Raw genomic sequence first — 19,754 nt, forward strand, 5'->3', positions numbered from 1 at the left:
CTTACCATTGCTATAAGTGTATTCATGGCTCTAAACAAAGATCATGGGTTCATTTATGGACTAAATTGGTATGTCAAGACATGTCTCACATGTGTACAGTGAGGGAAAAAAGTATTTGATCCCCTGCTGATTTTGTACGTTTGCCCACTGACGTAGAAATGATCAGTCTATAATTTTAATGGTAGGTTTATTTGAACAGTGAGAGACAGAATAATAAAAAAAATCCAGAAAAACGCATGTCAAAAATGTTATAAATTGATTGGAATTTTAATGAGGAAAATAAGTATTTGACCCCTCTGCAAAACATGACTTAGTACTTGGTGGCAAAACCCTTGTTGGCAATCATACTTTTTTCCCTCAATGTAATTATGTTCTCATTCTAAAAAAATAATTTAAAAATCTAACAGGTAAGTAATTATGCCATCCACGCACGTACCTGTTAAACTTGTATATCTCCTTGATGTTTCCAAATAGGGTGTTGACGTCATCATTTGGGAGCCTTTGGCTGATGGCTCTCAGGTAGTCCTGTTCAATTAAATTGAAAAACACAGTCAATTATGATTTGGTATTGCATGGCCGAGTTGTAATTAACAATCAACCAGATACAATTTTTACATTTACACGAATTAAGATTTTGTTTTAGAGAAAAGAAAACAATTGGCTGTGCTATTATTCTTTTCTCTCATTCATCGATGAAATTCTTAAATGTGAACGCCATGATACAATTACGACGTACAGTGCATCGTAGTCTCGTTTTATACGAGCAATTCTAAACAATCGCAACAGATCGTAGTGCATAGGAGTTGTAAAAAGCTGCGAGTACGACCAATAACTGCATTCAGGAGCACATATCAAGGTGCGTGTAGATATACCCCCTCTGCCAGTCCACTGCTGGATGACGGCCTACCCATACTCTGTGAGTCATGGGGCTGTATGACCATTATTCATTATGCTGGTCAGTCCTAGTTGGTGACAGCGGGAAGTGCAAGCAAGGGAACATCGTACAGCACAACCAAGGATTGTATTGAAATGTGATCTTTGGCCCACAACGAGGACCCGAAGCAGTCTATAACACCTTGTTTTTGCATTGTCGTCACCCATCCATAAACACTAACCAGGTTAATCTTCCTCACTTGAGACTGCACCCATTATGGGTGATTTGGTCAAAGGCATTCTTCATTATACACAACTTAGAATAAAATAAAAAATATGTCATAATTTCAAAAGTTGTGTATTCTGGGAGATCAACTCTACTTTTTAAGCCGAAGGCCCAGCTATTTTTGTCTTTAAAAAACATTCTTATAAATGTTTTATAATAGCAAGCTCTGAAATAAAACCGGACAAGCAAGATACACGTGATAAAGAATGTCCGGGTCAGGCCACACTGTGAAGGCACGCCCTGCTGTGCAGCGGTTGACATTGAAATCATACCTTCGTGTCTCTGCACGTACATTAGGTTATTATTATCAGAAGATAATGTTTGTGTCACAAAGACCGGTCACATTGCAAGCATACACTACGTATTTGTCCATCTTTGTGCAGTAATAAAACGTATCCCATACTGCAGTCAATGCAGAGCATGATTAATGAAAAGTAAATTGTTTAGTACATTAATTTACGTAGTAAAAGTTGACTCATGTCTCTCAAAGTAGATTTAACAATGACTGTCCTGGACCGATTCATTTTTTCGCCATTCATTTCGCGCAGTCCTATGATGTAAACATCCATCTAGCTCCCCCAGACCAGCTGATTTCATCGTCAGCCTTGACCACCGGTGATCATCCCTTCGAGTGACGGTGTCCTGCCCAAAACCCACTCATCTTAAAAGTCAATATCATGTCTTCCAAATTATCCATATTCGCTAATGAATCCATGTCTCCCTCCTTATTTCTGTGCAATTCCAAGCATGTTTCTCTCCATGCCTCTTGCGCACTTTTAAACTTCCGTGTCAAGTCTGCATTTGTAATTAATATTACCACTTTCATTCACAAAACATTGCTAAGTAAATGTTACCATTAATATCATTTACAGAAACCTGTTGTTCAGCTTTGTTGTTTTATATCATATCTGACAGTAACACATTATAATTCATTTTTAAACTTAAATTCAATTAAGGAAAATTATGAAAAAAATTACTCCATTAATAACGTGTGGGGTGGAGTGGTGGTTACAGTGGTTGTTAGCATGATGCGCTATGAACCCAGCAATCCAAGTTTGATTCCCAGCCACAGCTAACATCAGTGGCAAGTGATATCAGAACCTATCCTGGTGATATCGGAACCTGTCCTTTTTCCCACCTGATGATGATTGCTTGTGTTGCAATAGAAACGTCGTGATTTATTTTTATTTTATTTTATACCTACGTGACTTTACCGAAAGAACCAGAGTATGGATTCCTGCAGTCACGAAAGCTTCAAATCCAGATAGAACCTGTCCAGTTGCCCAACCCCCTTCGCTAACCCATGCTGGCCAGCATGGTGAAGTAATTATTTTTAAAAAACCATAACTGGCATGGCGTGAGCAGGCCTTCATCTACTGGTGGGTTGAGAATCGCTGGATTTAAAAAAAATGCGCATTTAAATCTGTGAAATTCACCTCCCCAGAGATCTGTGTATTTAGCCCCGTGAAATTATTTTGCAGACTGAAGCATACTTCACATAGCTGTGTAAAAAAAAAAAACCCTCTTGGACAAAGCTAATGCAAGAAGTTGCTAAAAGCATGCTGCTCACATAGTACTGTATTGACTCGGGAAGCCAGGGCACCCTTTGGGCGTTCACTGTGCAAGATGAAACACTGCTCCATTGTTTGAGCTCGATTTAACCTCCAGGGAAGACAAGGGATGTAACGATCATCACCCCAAGCCCGATATAGAATGTACTGAGTCGTGACCCTTCATCATACTCACGAACCCACAGACTTGACAAAGAGGACTACCAAAAATAACACAGTATCTTTAAATATCATTCCTAATAAAATGCTGGACTTTTGGTCCTAATTGACAAATAAAACTCTTATTTGAAAATATTGTTTCTTAGATCATGGGAATGTATATTGTTGGTTTATTTGAGGTACAGTACTATGTTTAAGTTAGAAAAAAAGCACTCAGTAAATCTTAAAAAACGAAAAATAACGTATAAAAACACGAGCAATTTATTTTTGATGAATTTAAACATTAGTGTTTAGCAGTTGCACGGCCATCAAGTGTGCAGGCACATTGGCCTGAGTGGAGCTTGAGTGGAGCTTGAGTGGGGCTTGAGTGGGGCTTGAAGAGGGCCCAGGTGCCTTAGGGGGCCTGGGGGAGGGCCCATGCGCCTAGGGGGGCCATGCGCCTAGGGGGGCCCATGCACCTGAGGGGGCGCAGGTGCCTGAGGGGGGCCTGAGGGGGGCCTGAGGGAGGGCCCAAGTGCCTGAGGGGGCCCAAGTGCCTGAGGGGGCCCAGGTGCTATGCCACTGGTGTTACATTTTTAAAAAACACATCAATTATAATTCGACACTCTTTGTTAATCAACTACTGGATGAAGGCCTCCCCATGCCGTGTATGTCATGGGTATTGTTTCCAGATACTGTACTTCACCACGCGAGTCAGTGCGGGTTCGTGAAGTTTTAATACATTCTAGGTAAAATACTCACTGTGCATTAAAAAATGTGAATAATTCAAGCATGGATTGGCTCTTTTGTGGAAACACTGCACACAAAGGAGGCAACTTATACGGAAACAACTTCTACGGAAACAACTTCTAAATGTCATTTTTTTTGTCAAGAGAATGGCATACCATATTTGTCGTTACAGTTATAGACAAAACTCCAAATAGCAAGTTTAAATAACAACAGCTAGTCGATGAGCAGGTTGAGTATTGTGGGGTAAAGTGTTGATACTCCCTCCTCTTTCAAGATATCTGGACAGCCTGAAAGAGGAGGCCAAATACTGTCTGAATGGGCTCGAGAGCTTCCTCTAGCGGAGGTCCATCCACTAGCAGTGGCCTCAGCAAATCATTGCAGGGCTGCACCCTTACCTTTAGCACAATAATAAGACAACATTTTTATAAAAAACATGTTTATGTTTAAGTCAGAGTATTGAATAGATTTGGTAAAACCTACACATTGAGTTAGAGCTTCAAATGGACTTTTGGCAGGGCATCCAGCTCGGACAGCGGATAACAGATGGGCACACGTAACAATGGAGTGGAGCCTGTTGCAGTGAAAGCGAAAGATAGGGCGCCAGAAAATGACATGACCGGACAAGATTAGAAGAATTGGAGGAGTCCACTCGATGGGAGGTGGCAAGAGAGAGTGAAGAAAGACAGAGGGAGAGGCCACAACCCGAAAGTGGTGGGATGTTAACAGCGAACCGAGAAAGAAGACAGTAAATTGATCAAAGTAATACGTTAACAAAAACAAGATACTTGTATCTGTAATACGTATGATCCACGCCTACTGTTATTGGTGTAAATGTTGTATGACACACTATCACAGGGGGAATGGCAAACCACCTCAAGACACAGCTCGTACCAGGTCAAGAGAGGTCCCGTGGTGGCTGGGAGATGTTAACTACCTCGCCTGGTATGCAGGAGGTCGTGGGTTCGATCCCGACCCTGACACCTACTGTATGTTTGGAGATTGAATGTTCTCCCTGTGGTTGCGTGGATTTTTCTCTGGGTCCTCCGGTTTGCCCCTCCACATTTAGAAACGTGCGTTTAGAGTATTTGACTGCTATAAATTTTCACATGATAAGCCACTTCGATAAGCATTCATTTGCGGCCAGGTCGCTTTTGAAAAATAGCTATATAGCTCAGTGGGCCTTTTATTGTAAAATAAAATAGTTTAGTTTCTGATATGGATGGGAGTGTACAAATAATAACACAATGCGTCACTGTCAAAATGATTGAGGCAATGTCCTAGGCAATGTCCTATAGTAGCTTTGTTCTACAGCCTTCATATTCTTTAGTTGCTTTGCTTTCACCTGGACCCTCACCCCATGTTGCTTTATAATGTTACCATCGCACGAGCTCACGGTTTCCTGTTTCTGCTCTATGCCCAGCGCCATTATTTTCTCGCACTACCATTTTTGGTTCTCGTTTTTTTCTCATTTCCTTTCAATCTTTTCTTTGCGTGGCCTCAGAACCAGGCTTTAAGATGTCAGCTGACGGCATTGTACTTCACAGAATCTGTCTGTTTTCAAAAGTCCGAGTAAAAAAAATGTGCACGGCTGATGAGCTATGCACAATTGTACACAGCTGCAGATTCCACTTTATGTTTTACATGGGCATTTATTTGAGTTTGCCTTTCGCAAAACAAATAAAGCTTTTTTTTAAATAGCACGCAAATTAAACCTCGAAAATATTGCACGATGTTTTACGGCTGTGTACCCACATCCCATAACTTTATAAGAACATGGTCTTGTATGGTTCCATTGTTACAATTACTATTTACCAATTATATATCCATGCACGTACAAATTCTAAATGATCTTGATCATCAAAACATTGTCCATGTGATGTAGATGTTGGTAGAATATAAGTAATCACAAACCACTCCTATGTGTTCTGTATAATCCTAGTGTGATGCATGTCACTATATTTACACTCAAGCGCTTGTTTTCAAGTGAGGTAATAATTCTTTATAACCTTGACAGCACAGCAGTGGTAAGAGAAAACTATATGCAAATAACATAGCTTAACTGTTATAAATAGTGCTTCTAATGGTTAAATATTTGACTGATGCGATTGGAAAATATGAAAACAAATGGATAAATAAATGAGGCAATGTTGGGCAACAAAATTGTGTTTCCAAAGTGCTTCTTTATAATGGAGAATTTATGTAAACCATAAATGAAATACACAGGCAACCGCTGTGCTATGTTTCATCGGGCCTACACACACACAAAAATATGCCTTCAAACGGGGACAAGATATTCACAGGCCTGACACGGTGTGTCCTCCACATCAATCAATTGTCATTTGTCCTAAAGAGTTCGTGTAAAATGTACACAAAGTATTCAGTCCACGCAAAGAGGGCAGTCGCATGCACCGGTGAGATAGCTGTTGAGCTCTGGTCACATAATCTGCAGTTAAGGCTCTTCTGAAAAATGTTGCTGTCACTTGTTACATATTGCACAATAACAAATGGTTATCTTTGCTTATCTACTTACGCTCACCACTCACCAGACACTCACCACCAACCTAATACCTGAGATTCACCACACACTCGCATAACACTCACTCTCCAGACACTGACATCTCCCACTCACCAGTTGCTGACCACTCACATCACACCACTCATGTGACACCACCCACCTGATACCACTTACCCGACACCGACACTCACTACTCACAGAGCACCACACACTCAATGATGACGGACTGACACTGGTGAGCTTAAGACCAACCCCTTTACATTTCCCACTTCACGTAAGCATTTTTCCAGCATTACAAAAAGTACTGAACTGGCACTGCTGAGATCCTGGGTTCAAATCTGGGTTTTATTTGCCTGTGATTAAATTAGGTTCTCAAGTGCAGCGAGTTAATAGATTTAAGCCTAGTCACCAAAGACCTTATAACAAATGTCATAATATTACATATTGGTATTCATATATTTTGCGAACATTTCAGCTTTGAGAATAAATACCAAAAATATGGACTTGTGGTGCTTTGCTCCTACATTGGCGCTGGCTGCCCCGCCGATGCTGTTTACGCCACACAGCTTTGCTCAGTTTAACACGTAGGCTTTCGCGACCAATATTATTCATAATAAAGGTTTTTGGGTTAGATTGCATTATTTATAAATGTGTCGTAACCCTCCACCACCCGACACGGCCAATCAGCAAAATAAAGTGTCACGTTGACAAAAGACAATCACTACTTTAGCCCACCGGTGTGTTGAAGAGTGAATCCACAACATTTACAGTTTGAATACACTCTTTGCTCACTCTGAAAGCCCTTAGAAGCAGTTGTATTTGGAGGCTTGCCCCCTCTTTTCTCTCCACCTGATGAAGACCGCTTGTTTTACCAATCGAAACGTAGTGGTTTTTTGCTTTTTTTTAATTTTCATTTATTTTTATTTTCTATCTATGTGACTTTACCGAAAGAACCAAGAATATGAATTCCTGAAGTCACGAAAGTTTTAAGTAAAAAAAAATGTAGGTTTTATTGCTATGTGATGAACATCGATACAACACACTAAGTCCAGTGGCTCTATTGCGGATGGGAGGTCACTTGATGGAATTTCAGAAGTGCTGTGGTTTTGGGATATCACCTATGCCGTTCTCTAACGGGGGGTTGGGGTTGGTTTTGCACCTTGCTCTAGGAAAATTCCAAATGGATGTTTAGTCTCATTATCGGAAACTGACAGCATAAGTTAGAATAAATTTGGGTAATAAGGCAAAAAAGCCATGTAAACAGGTGGTATGCCAGTGTGAAGTGTATACACACATTCAATGGTTTTATTTTGGAATGAAATTTGCTGCAGGAGTACGGTACTTATCTTGTTACGTGAGGTTATAGTTAGTTGTGCTTCCCCCTTCCACAGATGATTGCGCTCATGTGGTCCTTACACAGCGGCCATGTGTCAAGTCTAAATTCATGAGACACTCAACTAAACCTAATTCCAATTTCACGTGAAATGGTAAGCAGCACTGTACCACCATGTTACGAGAATTCAATTCTCAACATCAATTCATGGCTCCTGGCCAAGCAGCACAGAGAAATGTCAACAAGACCAGTTCCATTTGCTCACTGGATTACGTTTCCTTACTCCCCATGCAGCGTTTAACTTCGTGAACTTATACTTCAACAATATAAAACTACAATCATTACATCGATGTTTCATTAACTAAAGAAACCAAGGAGCAACTCAGATTTCACAACGGCACTTTCTCCGCGTACATATAATTTTTTTTGCAAATAAGGAATTAGTTATTATTCTTTGACCTCTGTCAATCCACTGCTGGATGAAGGCCACCCTACACCACATTGGTCGTGAGGGTTGTTTGACCATACCTCACCACACTGATGTCAGCCATGGCCAGGAAACAAACCCAGGTCACGATTATTTTACGGCAAAGTGTGCCAAGCACTGCATCACCTCTCTAGACCTATCCATTTGTATACATTACTTTTATGAAACGTGGAGACACTGTCATGCAGCACGATAGGTAAATGAAGCCTAACAGCAGAGCAAGTCTGTGCATGTTACCTGCTTTAAGAAACACACGGTAATTCGGAGAATTGATGAATGGGGTGATACTAGGTTTTGGAAAAATCCACAAGGCACGGGACTTGGGATGGGATCAGCGTTCTTATCAGCATTACTCATGAAGGAAAGGTGCTCGTAATGCTTTTAAAAGCAGCACGGGGAAACCAGGAGTCGATTGTCCGAGGCCTTGAAGCGTGCACTCCAGAAGTGGAGTTGTTCACTGGGCAATGTTTGAAAGTTATCCAGCCGCATTTCACCCTTCACCCTCGCACGACCAAGACGTCCCTCCGAAACGAGAGCGGCAAGGCGCGGGCCCCCCTTCCCTCCACCCCACCGCACCCCCAACCTGCATCTCACCTCCACGATGCTCTTCAGGTGCCTGACGTACATACGCTCCGTGTCCAAGATCTCCAGCACCACGCGGTCCACGTACGACAGCTTTGGGTTGGCCGACGTGAGCACCTTGGCGGCAATGGGAGACGTCCCCGAATCACGCACGTCGCTCCGCTCTGCCGCGCCCGCGCGCCGGTGGCTGAACCGCCGCGGCGTGAGCCCCTCAGCTCCGGCGGCCGCGCCATCACCGCTACTGCCGCCGGGAGCCCGGCCCACCGGCGACTTTGGGCCGCCGTTGCTGGAAGGCATTTTGCCACCATCCTGGTCGGAGGAGGAGGGCCGGGCGACAGGGGAGTTCGTGGTCGCCCGTGGGTTGGTCCGCCTACCGCCACCCGGGTTATTACGGGACAGCATGCTCTCCCGCGCCAGTCAAACCATCACGTCCACGTGCCGACCATGTGACCCTGCCGATGTGTGAAAGGGCAAGACGGAGAGGGGGCGGGGAAAGGAAAAAGATAAATTGTCATGTAAAAGCAACACCATTGTTTGCACACAAGACTCCTTACTGCTTGTTAATATAAATGTTTTTAGATGTGATCAGTCGTTAAATGCTAAACACAATCGGTGGCATCATATGCATGATTAGATATCATGCACAAAAGGTCCCAATGTGGGACCTTCCTGAAAGAGCTTAGGAGACTATCGTAAAAAAATTCCCTCCCTGAATAAATAACGACATTATTTTCGGAAAGCATATTTGTCATCGCGCAACTCTCACAACCCAGGTTATCACGAGTGTGCGATGTCTGTGCCTTTATTACAGTGTACACACATCGCAGCATACCCACGGGGGCACGATCTCAATATTTTCACAACAAATGCTTGTTGTTTCTTATCAAACGGCCTTGTGAAAAAACGACAGCAAGCAAAAAAAACCCAGGCCGTCATTGTAGCAGCAACCACAACAATGACGCTATACAGGCATCTGTGAATAAACACACACACACACAAATAGAATGCCAAGGCGGGTGCAGCTTTTGACAATAAGGTTGTCTCAAGAAGTATTTCCATAAATCACTGCCCTCATCCATATCCCCGCTGTTAATGGCAGGCATGTCGAAACACACGCACGAAGGCAGATTCAAACCGACTCTTTAAATTTAATTGCCGGTACGTGTAAATACAGGCATTGAACGTAAACTTGCTAACGTGTGCAAAAATACAGGCCGTTGCTGTGGCAACGTAAGCATTATTAAACTTAACCTTTGTAGCACACGTTGGTCACACCTATTGGTAAACCTCTCTGCTAAGTGCCTCGTCAAACATGGCGCCAGTGTTGATGCCAACCACCGAACGTGTGATAGCAGGGCCCTAGCGTTGAACTTGCATGAAACGGGAACGACAGCCATGTTAAGACTGTTACAAAAAGCCAAATGTTAGAATTTACAGCCCTTTTGCCAATCCACTACTGGATAAAGGCCTCTCCCCCATGCCGTGTTTAGTCATGTTTTTACTAAACTTCGCCATGCCAGTCCGTGTGGGTTTGTGGAGGTGGACACAAGATCGGAACGGATATAATTTGCCACTGACGTTCGCCACGGTCAGATATCGAACTTGGGTCGCGAGGGTTAGGAGTGCAGGACCTAAGCACCCTACCCACCGATCCACCATCCAATCTCACATTAGAGGTTCAGTTGAACAGTTTAGGCATTTTATATCAGTGGGTAATGATACTAAAAGATTACGCAACCATCTCTAACACGGCTATCACCCCCCATTGATACTAGCTGTGGTGAGGAGTCCAACTCGCTTGTCATAAGTGCAGAATGCTAACCACTGTGTCACACTCTTCCTCCCAAGAGAGAGTTCTGTCGTATGATTATTAAACATGGACCAATTAACCCTTCCCATATCATCCCTCCTCACCAGCTTCCCCAATGAAATCAAAGATTAGATTCAAAAATCGATTTGTGTTTGTCTCGTTTTATCATCTCGTTAGTATGGTTTGACATTTCTTGAGTCTTCATTTGCCCAGATTTAGTTTGCTCCATTGGCATTGCATTAACTTATAAACAAACATCATAAATAGGGCAATGCATTCTCACGTGCTGAATGCAACGTAAGTTATATATCTTGAATGTAGTTGGCATTTGGATGCTATATACTGTACATTCAAATTGTAATGTATAAGCGGCGATGTTAACGTTTTACATTCTATCCCACCCGGCGATTACACAGATAACAAATTTTAAAAGACGGTGCCACATGCCAAATACGTGACGCGTGTTTGGGACAAGGTAGTATTATGAACGACACATTTTTGGTTCCTTGAAAGATTCCACACGATAGATAACAAAAGAGAAGACATTCTTTGCATATCTTAGATTTCTGTACGTTACAAGTCACGCAAATTCACGCCTATCATCTAGAGACTCCGTCCGAGGTTATTTTTGTTAAGCTGTCGCCTGAGCGGCCAGAGGGGGGCATTGATTTCGCAATCGAACAAAGACGTCAGAGCTAGACATGACCCGGGTCAAAACGGCTGTTTCACAAGAGGCTTTGTACTCAGCAGGATGAAAGGGGGGGGGGGGGGGCGTGTCTCTGCACACCTCTCTCAACCTCCGTGGAACCCGGGCGCGTGTATATATCTTAAATCGTGTTCTCTGCCAGCGCCGACCAACCAATCGTGCCCCCACATCTCTGACCTTTGCAGTGCTCCAGCAGCTGCCCGCGGTCACGCCAGGCTTGGCCGCCTTTTCAAAGCGTCGCCCACGCCGACACGGTCAAGAGCCATTTCCCCACATCTCGTCTTCAAAGGGCACCCTCGCGTAAAATAAATGTTGCCCACATATAGAATGCTAGGGACGCTGCCTGTGGTGCGATGGTTAGCACGCCGGATCTGCAAATCTAGAGGTCGCCGGTTCGATTCCATCTCTTGGACATGACAGCTTCAAAAGATGGGCACACGCTTTTGTTTTTTTAAACCCCCCCTTCCCCCCGCCTGTTTCCGCCCAGCGGTACGAGTTACACGACAGTTCGTCCATGGGCATGTGATGTGTGGTGGGGTAAATTGTGGGTACTCCCAACCCTTTCGACATATCTGGCCATGGTGGAAGAAGAGGTCAAATATCCTCAAGAGGGCCTCTTCTAGAGCTCTCTCGAATGGAAGCGCTTCAGTTAGCAGTGGCGCGATGAAGCAATTACGGGGCTGTACTTTTACCTTTACCTTATGTTTCTTACACACGTGCACAAAGACGGTGTTTTAAGCTGCTATGGGGGGGGGGGGGCTAATGTTGTGAGCAGCAGAGGGCAGTGTAGTAAAGTAAAATTGTACTCTGCTATCCCTCCCATGCATTTTTCCCTCTGCTTCACCATCCTGCATGAATCTGCCAGAGCCAACTTGTGCTACAGGGAATTTATTATTGAACAATGATTCACATTTGTACACACATTTTCGATTTCTTATGTGACGCATTTGTTTTAGATCAAATTTCTAGTCGCTTTGTTGATGTGCCTCATTTGTTTTGCTTTTCTCATGTTTGTGACCCAGGTGACTCTGACAAATGAGACTCACCTGCCTCACCTGGTCTGTTGAGTTCTCACCTGGCTAAAGAAAATATACTTGGCCTGACGAGCGTGGCAAAGTAGGGTTAAATATCCTCCATAGGGAGACACCTCATCGAGCAGTGGAGTGACAAAAGGGATGTATGTACTGTATACAGTTAGATATTTGAGCTGGCTGTTTGAAACTGAAAGCTAGTGTGTTAGCTCACTGTGAAATGTACACTTGACTTTAAGTGAGCATGGCCTACAAATTACAGAGCACTGAGAGTCTTTTCTACTAATGTAGTTCAATAGGCTGCGGTAAACATCTGTTAAGCTCCATAGCATGGCAACATAACATTGCAAAAACACGTGATCACCTGTGGTGGAGACGGATGGATAATGATCTACTTTGATTATTATTTATTTCCCAAATCACAGTTGTTGAGCACAGGCCTAAATGCCAAGCAGCCAACAGCACCATTCAAAAGTTGTAATATGATAAATATTAATTAGTGGAGCAACTATTACCAAGACAATTCATTTTACCTTGAGCAAAAATTTGCACCGAAATCCCCAACAAATAAAACTGTGCATCATAATGGCAGAATAATGAAATGTGTGAGAACCACATTAACTGAACTGAACGTTGTACGATTGAAACCAGGGAACGGCAAAATAACATGCAATTCTAGATTTGAAGTTTTCGTGACTGCAATGATCCATACTCTTTGGTTCTTTCGGTAAAGTCACGTAGGTGAAAAAATAAAAATAAATCACAGTAAGTAAGAACATTTGTTATTGCGCACTCTTATGAGTCTAGTCCATCACAGATGTGCATGTGTACTAAACATGCTATATCTGAGAAATCCCTCCATCAACAATCAAATCAATGGCAATTTCCAAGGAGTGTGTAATGGAAGATGCGTGCAATGCAATGGGATTCTATTGCAATTCTATTGGGAATCTAACGCTGAGAAGTTACGCTTAGAGCGTCGTTACAACTGGAGTCCCACTGTAACGTTATTCTCCGGGGTGCAGCAGTGGCAAGTTGTTAACTACCTCGCCTGGTATACAGGAGGTTGTGGGTTTGATCCAGACCCTGCTGTTGTATATTTGGAGTTGACGTGTTTTCCCCATGGTCGTGTGTATTTTTCTCCGGATCCTCCGTTTTTTCCATCCACATTTAGAATCAACATGCGTTCAGAGCATTTGGCTGCTATAAATTACCACATGATAAGCCACTTCGTTGATCTATCATGTGGCCAGGTCACATCTGAAAAAGAGCTAAATAGCTCAGTGAGCCTTACTTGGTAAAAAATATATGTCTTTGCCTAGGCTTAGCTAATCCACATTCTGGCCACACAGTGGCACAGGCAAGGGCTGTGCTCATGCTGGCCTCCCCAATGGGCCATCCCAACCCCACGGGGCCATCCCAACCCCACGGGGCCATCCCAACCCCACGGGGCCATCCCAACCCCACGGCGCGATCCCAACCCCACGGGGCCATCCCAACCCCACGGGCCATCCCAACCCCATGGGGCCATCCCGACCCCACGGGGCCATCCCGACCCCACGGGGCCATCCCAACCCCACGGGGCCATCCCGACCCCACGGGGCCATCCCACCCCCACGGGGCCATCCCACCCCCACGGGGCCATCCCGACCCCACGGGGCCATCCCGACCCCACGGGGCCATCCCGACCCCACGGGGCCTTCTCCTCTTGCCTGAAACACAACAATGGAATCGGGGTATGGTGAGGACAATTCCTCACACTCGGAATTGGCAATGCAGCTCAATGGTAATTCCACGCGGTTGGCCAGTCCCCGTGAATCTACCCTTCACAAATGAATGCACAATCCCGAAATTCTGCCATCACGATCCTTTAGAAATTGTATTTGATTCTAAGAACTGAATCACAGCTTGAGGCTTAGGGATGCTGAGAATCGCTCAGCTGTAACATGCACACAACTACCGCATATGAGGAGCACAGACAAGAAACAATGGTACATTATTAACCTGCACGGGCTAAAATACCTTGTTCTTTTGTTAGCCGTGAAACATGTCCATTTTGCACAATCTAACCTTTGCTCCTTCACTTCACGCTGCACACACATTACTGCAGTGGGGTTCTGCATTGTTGCACTGTAAAATAGATGCCTCTATTTGCTTCCATTGGGCAAGCAAGTTGAGTGTTGTAAAACACATCTGGCGTCGCGTATTCTACATTTTGTCATGTCCAAGATTTTGCAGGCTCAGCATCTTCAATGGGCCGCTTATTCATTCAATGTTTGCAGGTTAAATATAACACATAGCGGCACAATAGCTCGCTATGAACTTAATACCAATGTGTCCTTCGGCGCGGGCTTGTAGTGCTCACACTTGAATTAAGCTTAACAGCTAATGCAATCAAATGCGGAAAGTTATATACACCGGGTACAGTATTGGATAATATTGGACAAGGTCTAGATGTTTAATAACCTAAATAGAACTATAGTATTAGATAATGTCTACCTCAAACACAGCTCTCATTAAAAGCTTTGGGATTATCGTCCTGGAAGAAAATGCTTTCAAAATAAACACGTAGTTACTGACAAAATAAATCCTGTAAAAACCCATCCAGCCCTAAAAATAACTCTCTTGCTCAGGACATTCATGTACAATAAACGCAGAGGAATACCTTTTTACCTTCTAATTAAAAGCAGTTGAGAGTCAATGAATTGCTCTTGAGCCTTTCTTTACTGAGAAATAAATGTTCACCACTTAGCTGTGGTGGATTGTTTGGAGAGATCAAGGGCGAGATTACTTTGTGTTTTCTATCCAGCTACTTCAAACAAACGTTGGGGAAACGTTTAACTATTACGGGTGATAAACTAGGTAGACCTGCAATGGTATTTACAATGGTCTACTTTGCACTTTATCATGGAATATCCTCAAGGGAGCAAAGGCATCACGTGGTGTATGTGACTAAACTATGTTTTTATTTTTCCAGGTAAAGCCCACTAAGCTATATAGCTCTTTTTCAGAAGCGACCTGGCCACAAATGACAGCCCAACAAAGTGGCTTATCACGTGGAAATTTATAGCAGCCAAATACTCTAAACACATGTTTTTTTTTAACGTGGAGGAATCAACCGGAGGACCTGGAGAAAAATCCACGCGACCACGGGGAAAACATGCAAACTCCAAATATACAACAGGCGTCAGGATCGGGATCGAACCCAAGCCCTCCTGTATACCAGGCGAGGGAGTTAACATCTTGCCACCACGGTGCCCCCTGCGTTCCTCACGTCATTACAACTCAGCACGCAGGTGCCGAATGATATCCAGGAACAATGTCTCATTCCACATCTCGCGCAGAAACCAACTGTGTAGCACATCCTACAGCAGTAGATTAGGGAGCACTTCAAAGTTGCGGCACTCGCAGTCTGTCAAGCTGACTTACCTCACTTATGGCAGACGTACTCGAGCAAAGAGATACAACACTACGAAAACAGTCTATCAGGTCAGTCTGGTATTTTGTACTTATATTATAAAATAAATACCACACAGAAGAGGCGTTTGGGTGACTCTAAAAGGCCATTATGCTGGCATCAGAATACTTAATGTGGCTGACAGCACTGGTGAGGATATGGGTTTATTTTCTAGATTCTCGCTTGAGATAATAAAATATACCGTATCGTATTGGGTAAAATTGCCACTCACATCTGGCTGTGAGCACTCCAGGTTTAAGTGGACACGTGTTTGGTTGGTTGTAACAAATCTGGCACCTTGTTAAATCTGGCATGACATAACGACTTGGGGAAAGAGACGATGCGATTGATTTTACAAAGTCTAGCTATCAGTGCGAAGAAAGGAGCAGAAAGATAAATATTGTGACCTGACGTGTGGTGGTCAAGCAAGGTATGGATGAGACGAAGCAGTCAGTGTGTGGCAGACCGAGTCTTCAACATGGGTGGAGGAATCAATGAGTCAAGTTCGAGGGAACGTTAACCAGGACAGTAGCAAAACAAGGACAACAAAGGGGGCTAACTCAGATGCGTTCGGATTATTTAGATTATTTGCCTACGATAAATTCCCACGTGATAAACCACTTCGTTGAGCTTATCATTTGTGGCCAGGTCACTTCTGAAAAATAATCTGTTCAGTGGGCTTTACATGGTAAAATAAAACAATGTTTTTCGTGTGAATTGCTTACTGTTCCTATATTTTGGACTCCAATACTATTTTTGTATCGTTTGTTTTTGTAATGTTCTGACCCGCCCTACTGTACATCTGTGAAAAAGAGCTTTTAAAACTCATCGGATTCCTCCAATATAAATACATATTCTGAACCTGAATACGGTGAGTGCTGGATCATTGATCATCTATCAGAATGACGGCATCCAGGAGAATAATGTTCCGCATTATTTTTTACTGCATTGCTCAGCTGCGTGGGTGTCACCAAAATGTTTACCTCCTGAATATACATACAACCCCTATGACATGGACATTTGTCTTATTAACTCATTGGCGTCTTACATTATGTAGATTATAATTGCAGTAATTAACACTGTATTGCTTGAGAAATGGAAATACATGTTACTTTAGATACTGTGTATACACTGCAGTTCTTCCTTTATTGATTTAAAAAAATGCATTCGAAATCGATTCCTGTCTCTCAATGTAATTCAAAGCATGCACCTCTCCAAAATTGCTTTTAGGGTCAGATCGTGTAGGTATTTTTACTTGCACGTTTTTTTAAGCTTGGAGAGGTGGATGCTTTCAATGACATTTAGAGACAGGAAGAGGAGCACACATGGATTGCAGAATACAGGAAAGCCTTGTCCAACGTGGCTTTACAGAACGCGTGTTCGGCTATACACGGTTTACCTAATGAGGTCCGTTTTCCGGGGAGCGGAGGGGGGTGTATTTATATTGGAGAAATTCGATGAGTTCTAAAAGCTCTTTTTCACGGATGTACAGTAGGAGCGGGTCCGAACGTTACAAAACAAACGATACAAAATTAGTATTGGAGTCCAAAGTACTGTACATGAATGGTTTCGGATATACGCGATTTGACGCTGCTAATATTCTCATCTCAGAGTTGAAAAGAAGTGCCGTGAGAGATTTCATTCCGGACGAATGTGTGAATCAATCGACTGTGAGAACGATTTATTTATGTTTTTTGTGTAATAATGTAACACACTCTACACGCGCAGCCGCACAACGCAAATGTTCACACATCGCCGCATGCATCTCGGTCGTTGAGGACGTTAGACGGATGCCTAGATGGCGAGTCATTGACATTCAAAGGACAGCCGTCAGTTGGCGAGCATTGGGCGTGAGTGGCATGGTGTGTGAGAATAATAATGGAGACGGGGGTTTTGTGTTGAGCTTAAATTGAAAAATAAAGAGTGTACACACACAAACAAGAAATGGAGAGCGGGTCAGCAATAACAAGGGCAGAAACCTTGTAGAATTAGTTAAACAAATAGGGGATCATAATTTCGGACCCAGGAATGCAACCCTATGTTTCCGATTAGGTAAATTATTTGTCCAAAACCAGAATTTCCCAGGAACATAACCGGCGAGGTCTGCCTGTATACGCAAATTAGTGACATTAAAACGACTGATGGAAAACAAGTACACAGCTTGGGGCAGGACAGAGAGCAACCACGGAGTGGCAGCCAAGGGAGGGAACACACCCAAGAGGATGACATCAGCTCCTATGCAGGCGGGAGATACATCGTTGCATTGCGAGATCGTAAGGAGGTCTTCATCCAGCAGTGGAGAGATTATAGCTGATTATGATGATGTTAGGAAGCGAGAACCCATTGAGGCAACGCAAATATCACGTGACCTGGGTAAACAAGTAACAACACGAACCAAAAAAGGTTATATGTATGAAGACAGGCTGCCTAACATCCCAAACCTAAACCAAAATAATCAAACTTAAAGGTTAAGGTGCGGCCCTGGTGACAGAAGGGTCTCAACTAGAGGGAGAATGTATGCATGCATATATGTTCAACTTTTTCGCACCGTACATAGCCAACCATGCGAATCGGACGTGCGGGGGAACGATATTAGAGGGCGCTCTAAAATATATCTTCTAGAAAGTATTTGGCCTACTCTTCCACGTTGGCCAGACAAATGTGAAGAGGTGGTAATACCCACACTTTACCCCACCACACACGGCCTTCCAATCGACTGACTGGTGAACACATTTATACTGCTGGGAGAACAGAGGCGGGAGGGGGTTTAAGAACTCTGCGATCATTCCAACTGCCACACCGAGAGATCGAATTGAAGTGGTGACCTGTTGAGTGTGAGTCCAGTGTGTAACCGATCACACCACGGCAGTGAACATGGAATAAAAGAGGAATGTCTTTAAACAGATACATCAGAATATCAGAGACCGGCTAACCATCAAAGTGATGCATCGTATAACCAGAACTTTGTTTGCTTTATACGTCTGGTTCTCCGTCTTATCGCTGCATTCACCTGGTCTTACATCTCGTTGCTGGATGTCTTGTCCTGCACGTTGTCAATTGATAACGTCTTCCTTTCGCTGCTCTTCATCTTCATTATCTCAGTGCCCAGACTCCCTTCATCTCCTGAAGCTTCAATTAACTATTCACGTACGAAAAAAGTCCAACAAATGTTCCAGAGGGTTTTTTTTTAAACGTCTAGCATGTCAATCCAATGACATCAAAAGCCTAAACTGGTCAAGTGGGGAGTGAATCACTGGTGGGTGGAGTGGCAGTGCTGTGGTTCAAGCATCGCATGATGAACCCGGCGACCTGACTTTCATGTCAGCCACGGCTAACGTCAGTGGCGAGTGAAATCAGAATTGGTTGAGCCCTCCCCTTCACAAACCCGCATTGGTGAATTGGTGGAACCCCCATCGCTGCAATAGCGTGTGGTCATGCCATCATCCAGCAGTGGATTCGTAATGGGCTGTCGATTAACTTAAACATATGAGCATGTATACGGAACTGGACATGGAAATTCAAGATCAAGTGCAGTGAAACGCCCGGTGCTATCTGTGTGACCCTTCATTCGCAATTCTGAATTGGATGGATTCTCCCTATTATTCATATTTTTCTGCAGATAAGAGGATTCATGCAGCGGTGGTCACCACGTGCATTAAAAAAAATATCCCATTGTGTGCATTTTATACGGAAAAGGGAAGTCGCTGAGAAGTGGTTTCCAGTGGCGCTAAACCCATCCTATTATCCGCACATTTCCGTACATGAGAGCAGGGGCGGAGCCAGGGGGGGTGACATTCTGCGTGTAAGTGTACGACGCTCGGTCTGGCAGACTCCGTGCAACTGCATTGTCAGAGTGTGTCGCCAACCGATGGCGTCTAGTTCAACAGCCTGACTCTCTCTTAATCATTCTTGAAATTAAAATGTGTTGAATGTCACCCCGGCCTGTAAATCCTGGCTCCGCCCCTGCATAAGAGCAGTTACACGACAAGTTCGCCTTCATGTCCAGACTGGGGTGCCCCAGTGGCGAGATCTTCTCCCCGTGGTCGCGTGGATTTTTCTCCGGGTCCTCCGGTTACCCCCCGCCCCCCCCCCCCCACAATGAGAATCAACATGCGTTGAGAGTATTTGACTGCTATAAATTTCCACGTGATAAGTCACTTTGTTGAGCTATCATTTGTGGTCAGGTAGCTTCTGAAAAAGAGCTATGTTATTCAG

The 19,754-nt window shown here is 43.8% G+C and overlaps 1 protein-coding gene across 2 annotated transcripts in view; it reads right to left on the reverse strand.

Moving 5' to 3' along the window:
- LOC116943181 (uncharacterized) overlaps window positions 1-19,754 on the reverse strand; it is a 108,342-nt gene that overhangs the window by 52,755 nt on the left and 35,833 nt on the right. For both annotated transcript variants that reach the window (XM_032955815.2, XM_032955813.2), the window contains 2 exons: window positions 8,548-8,987; window positions 437-525 (listed from right to left, as the gene is read on the reverse strand). In XM_032955815.2, coding sequence (XP_032811706.2) covers window positions 437-525; window positions 8,548-8,937 — 479 coding nt within the window. In that variant the 5' untranslated portion in view covers window positions 8,938-8,987. The remainder of the gene's footprint in view (window positions 1-436; window positions 526-8,547; window positions 8,988-19,754) is intronic.

This window comes from Petromyzon marinus, chromosome 17 (assembly GCF_048934315.1).
Source record: "Petromyzon marinus isolate PM22_M1 ecotype Great Lakes invasive population chromosome 17, UKy_Petmar_22M1.pri1.0, whole genome shotgun sequence".
NCBI classification, from domain to species: Eukaryota; Metazoa; Chordata; class Hyperoartia; order Petromyzontiformes; family Petromyzontidae; genus Petromyzon; species Petromyzon marinus.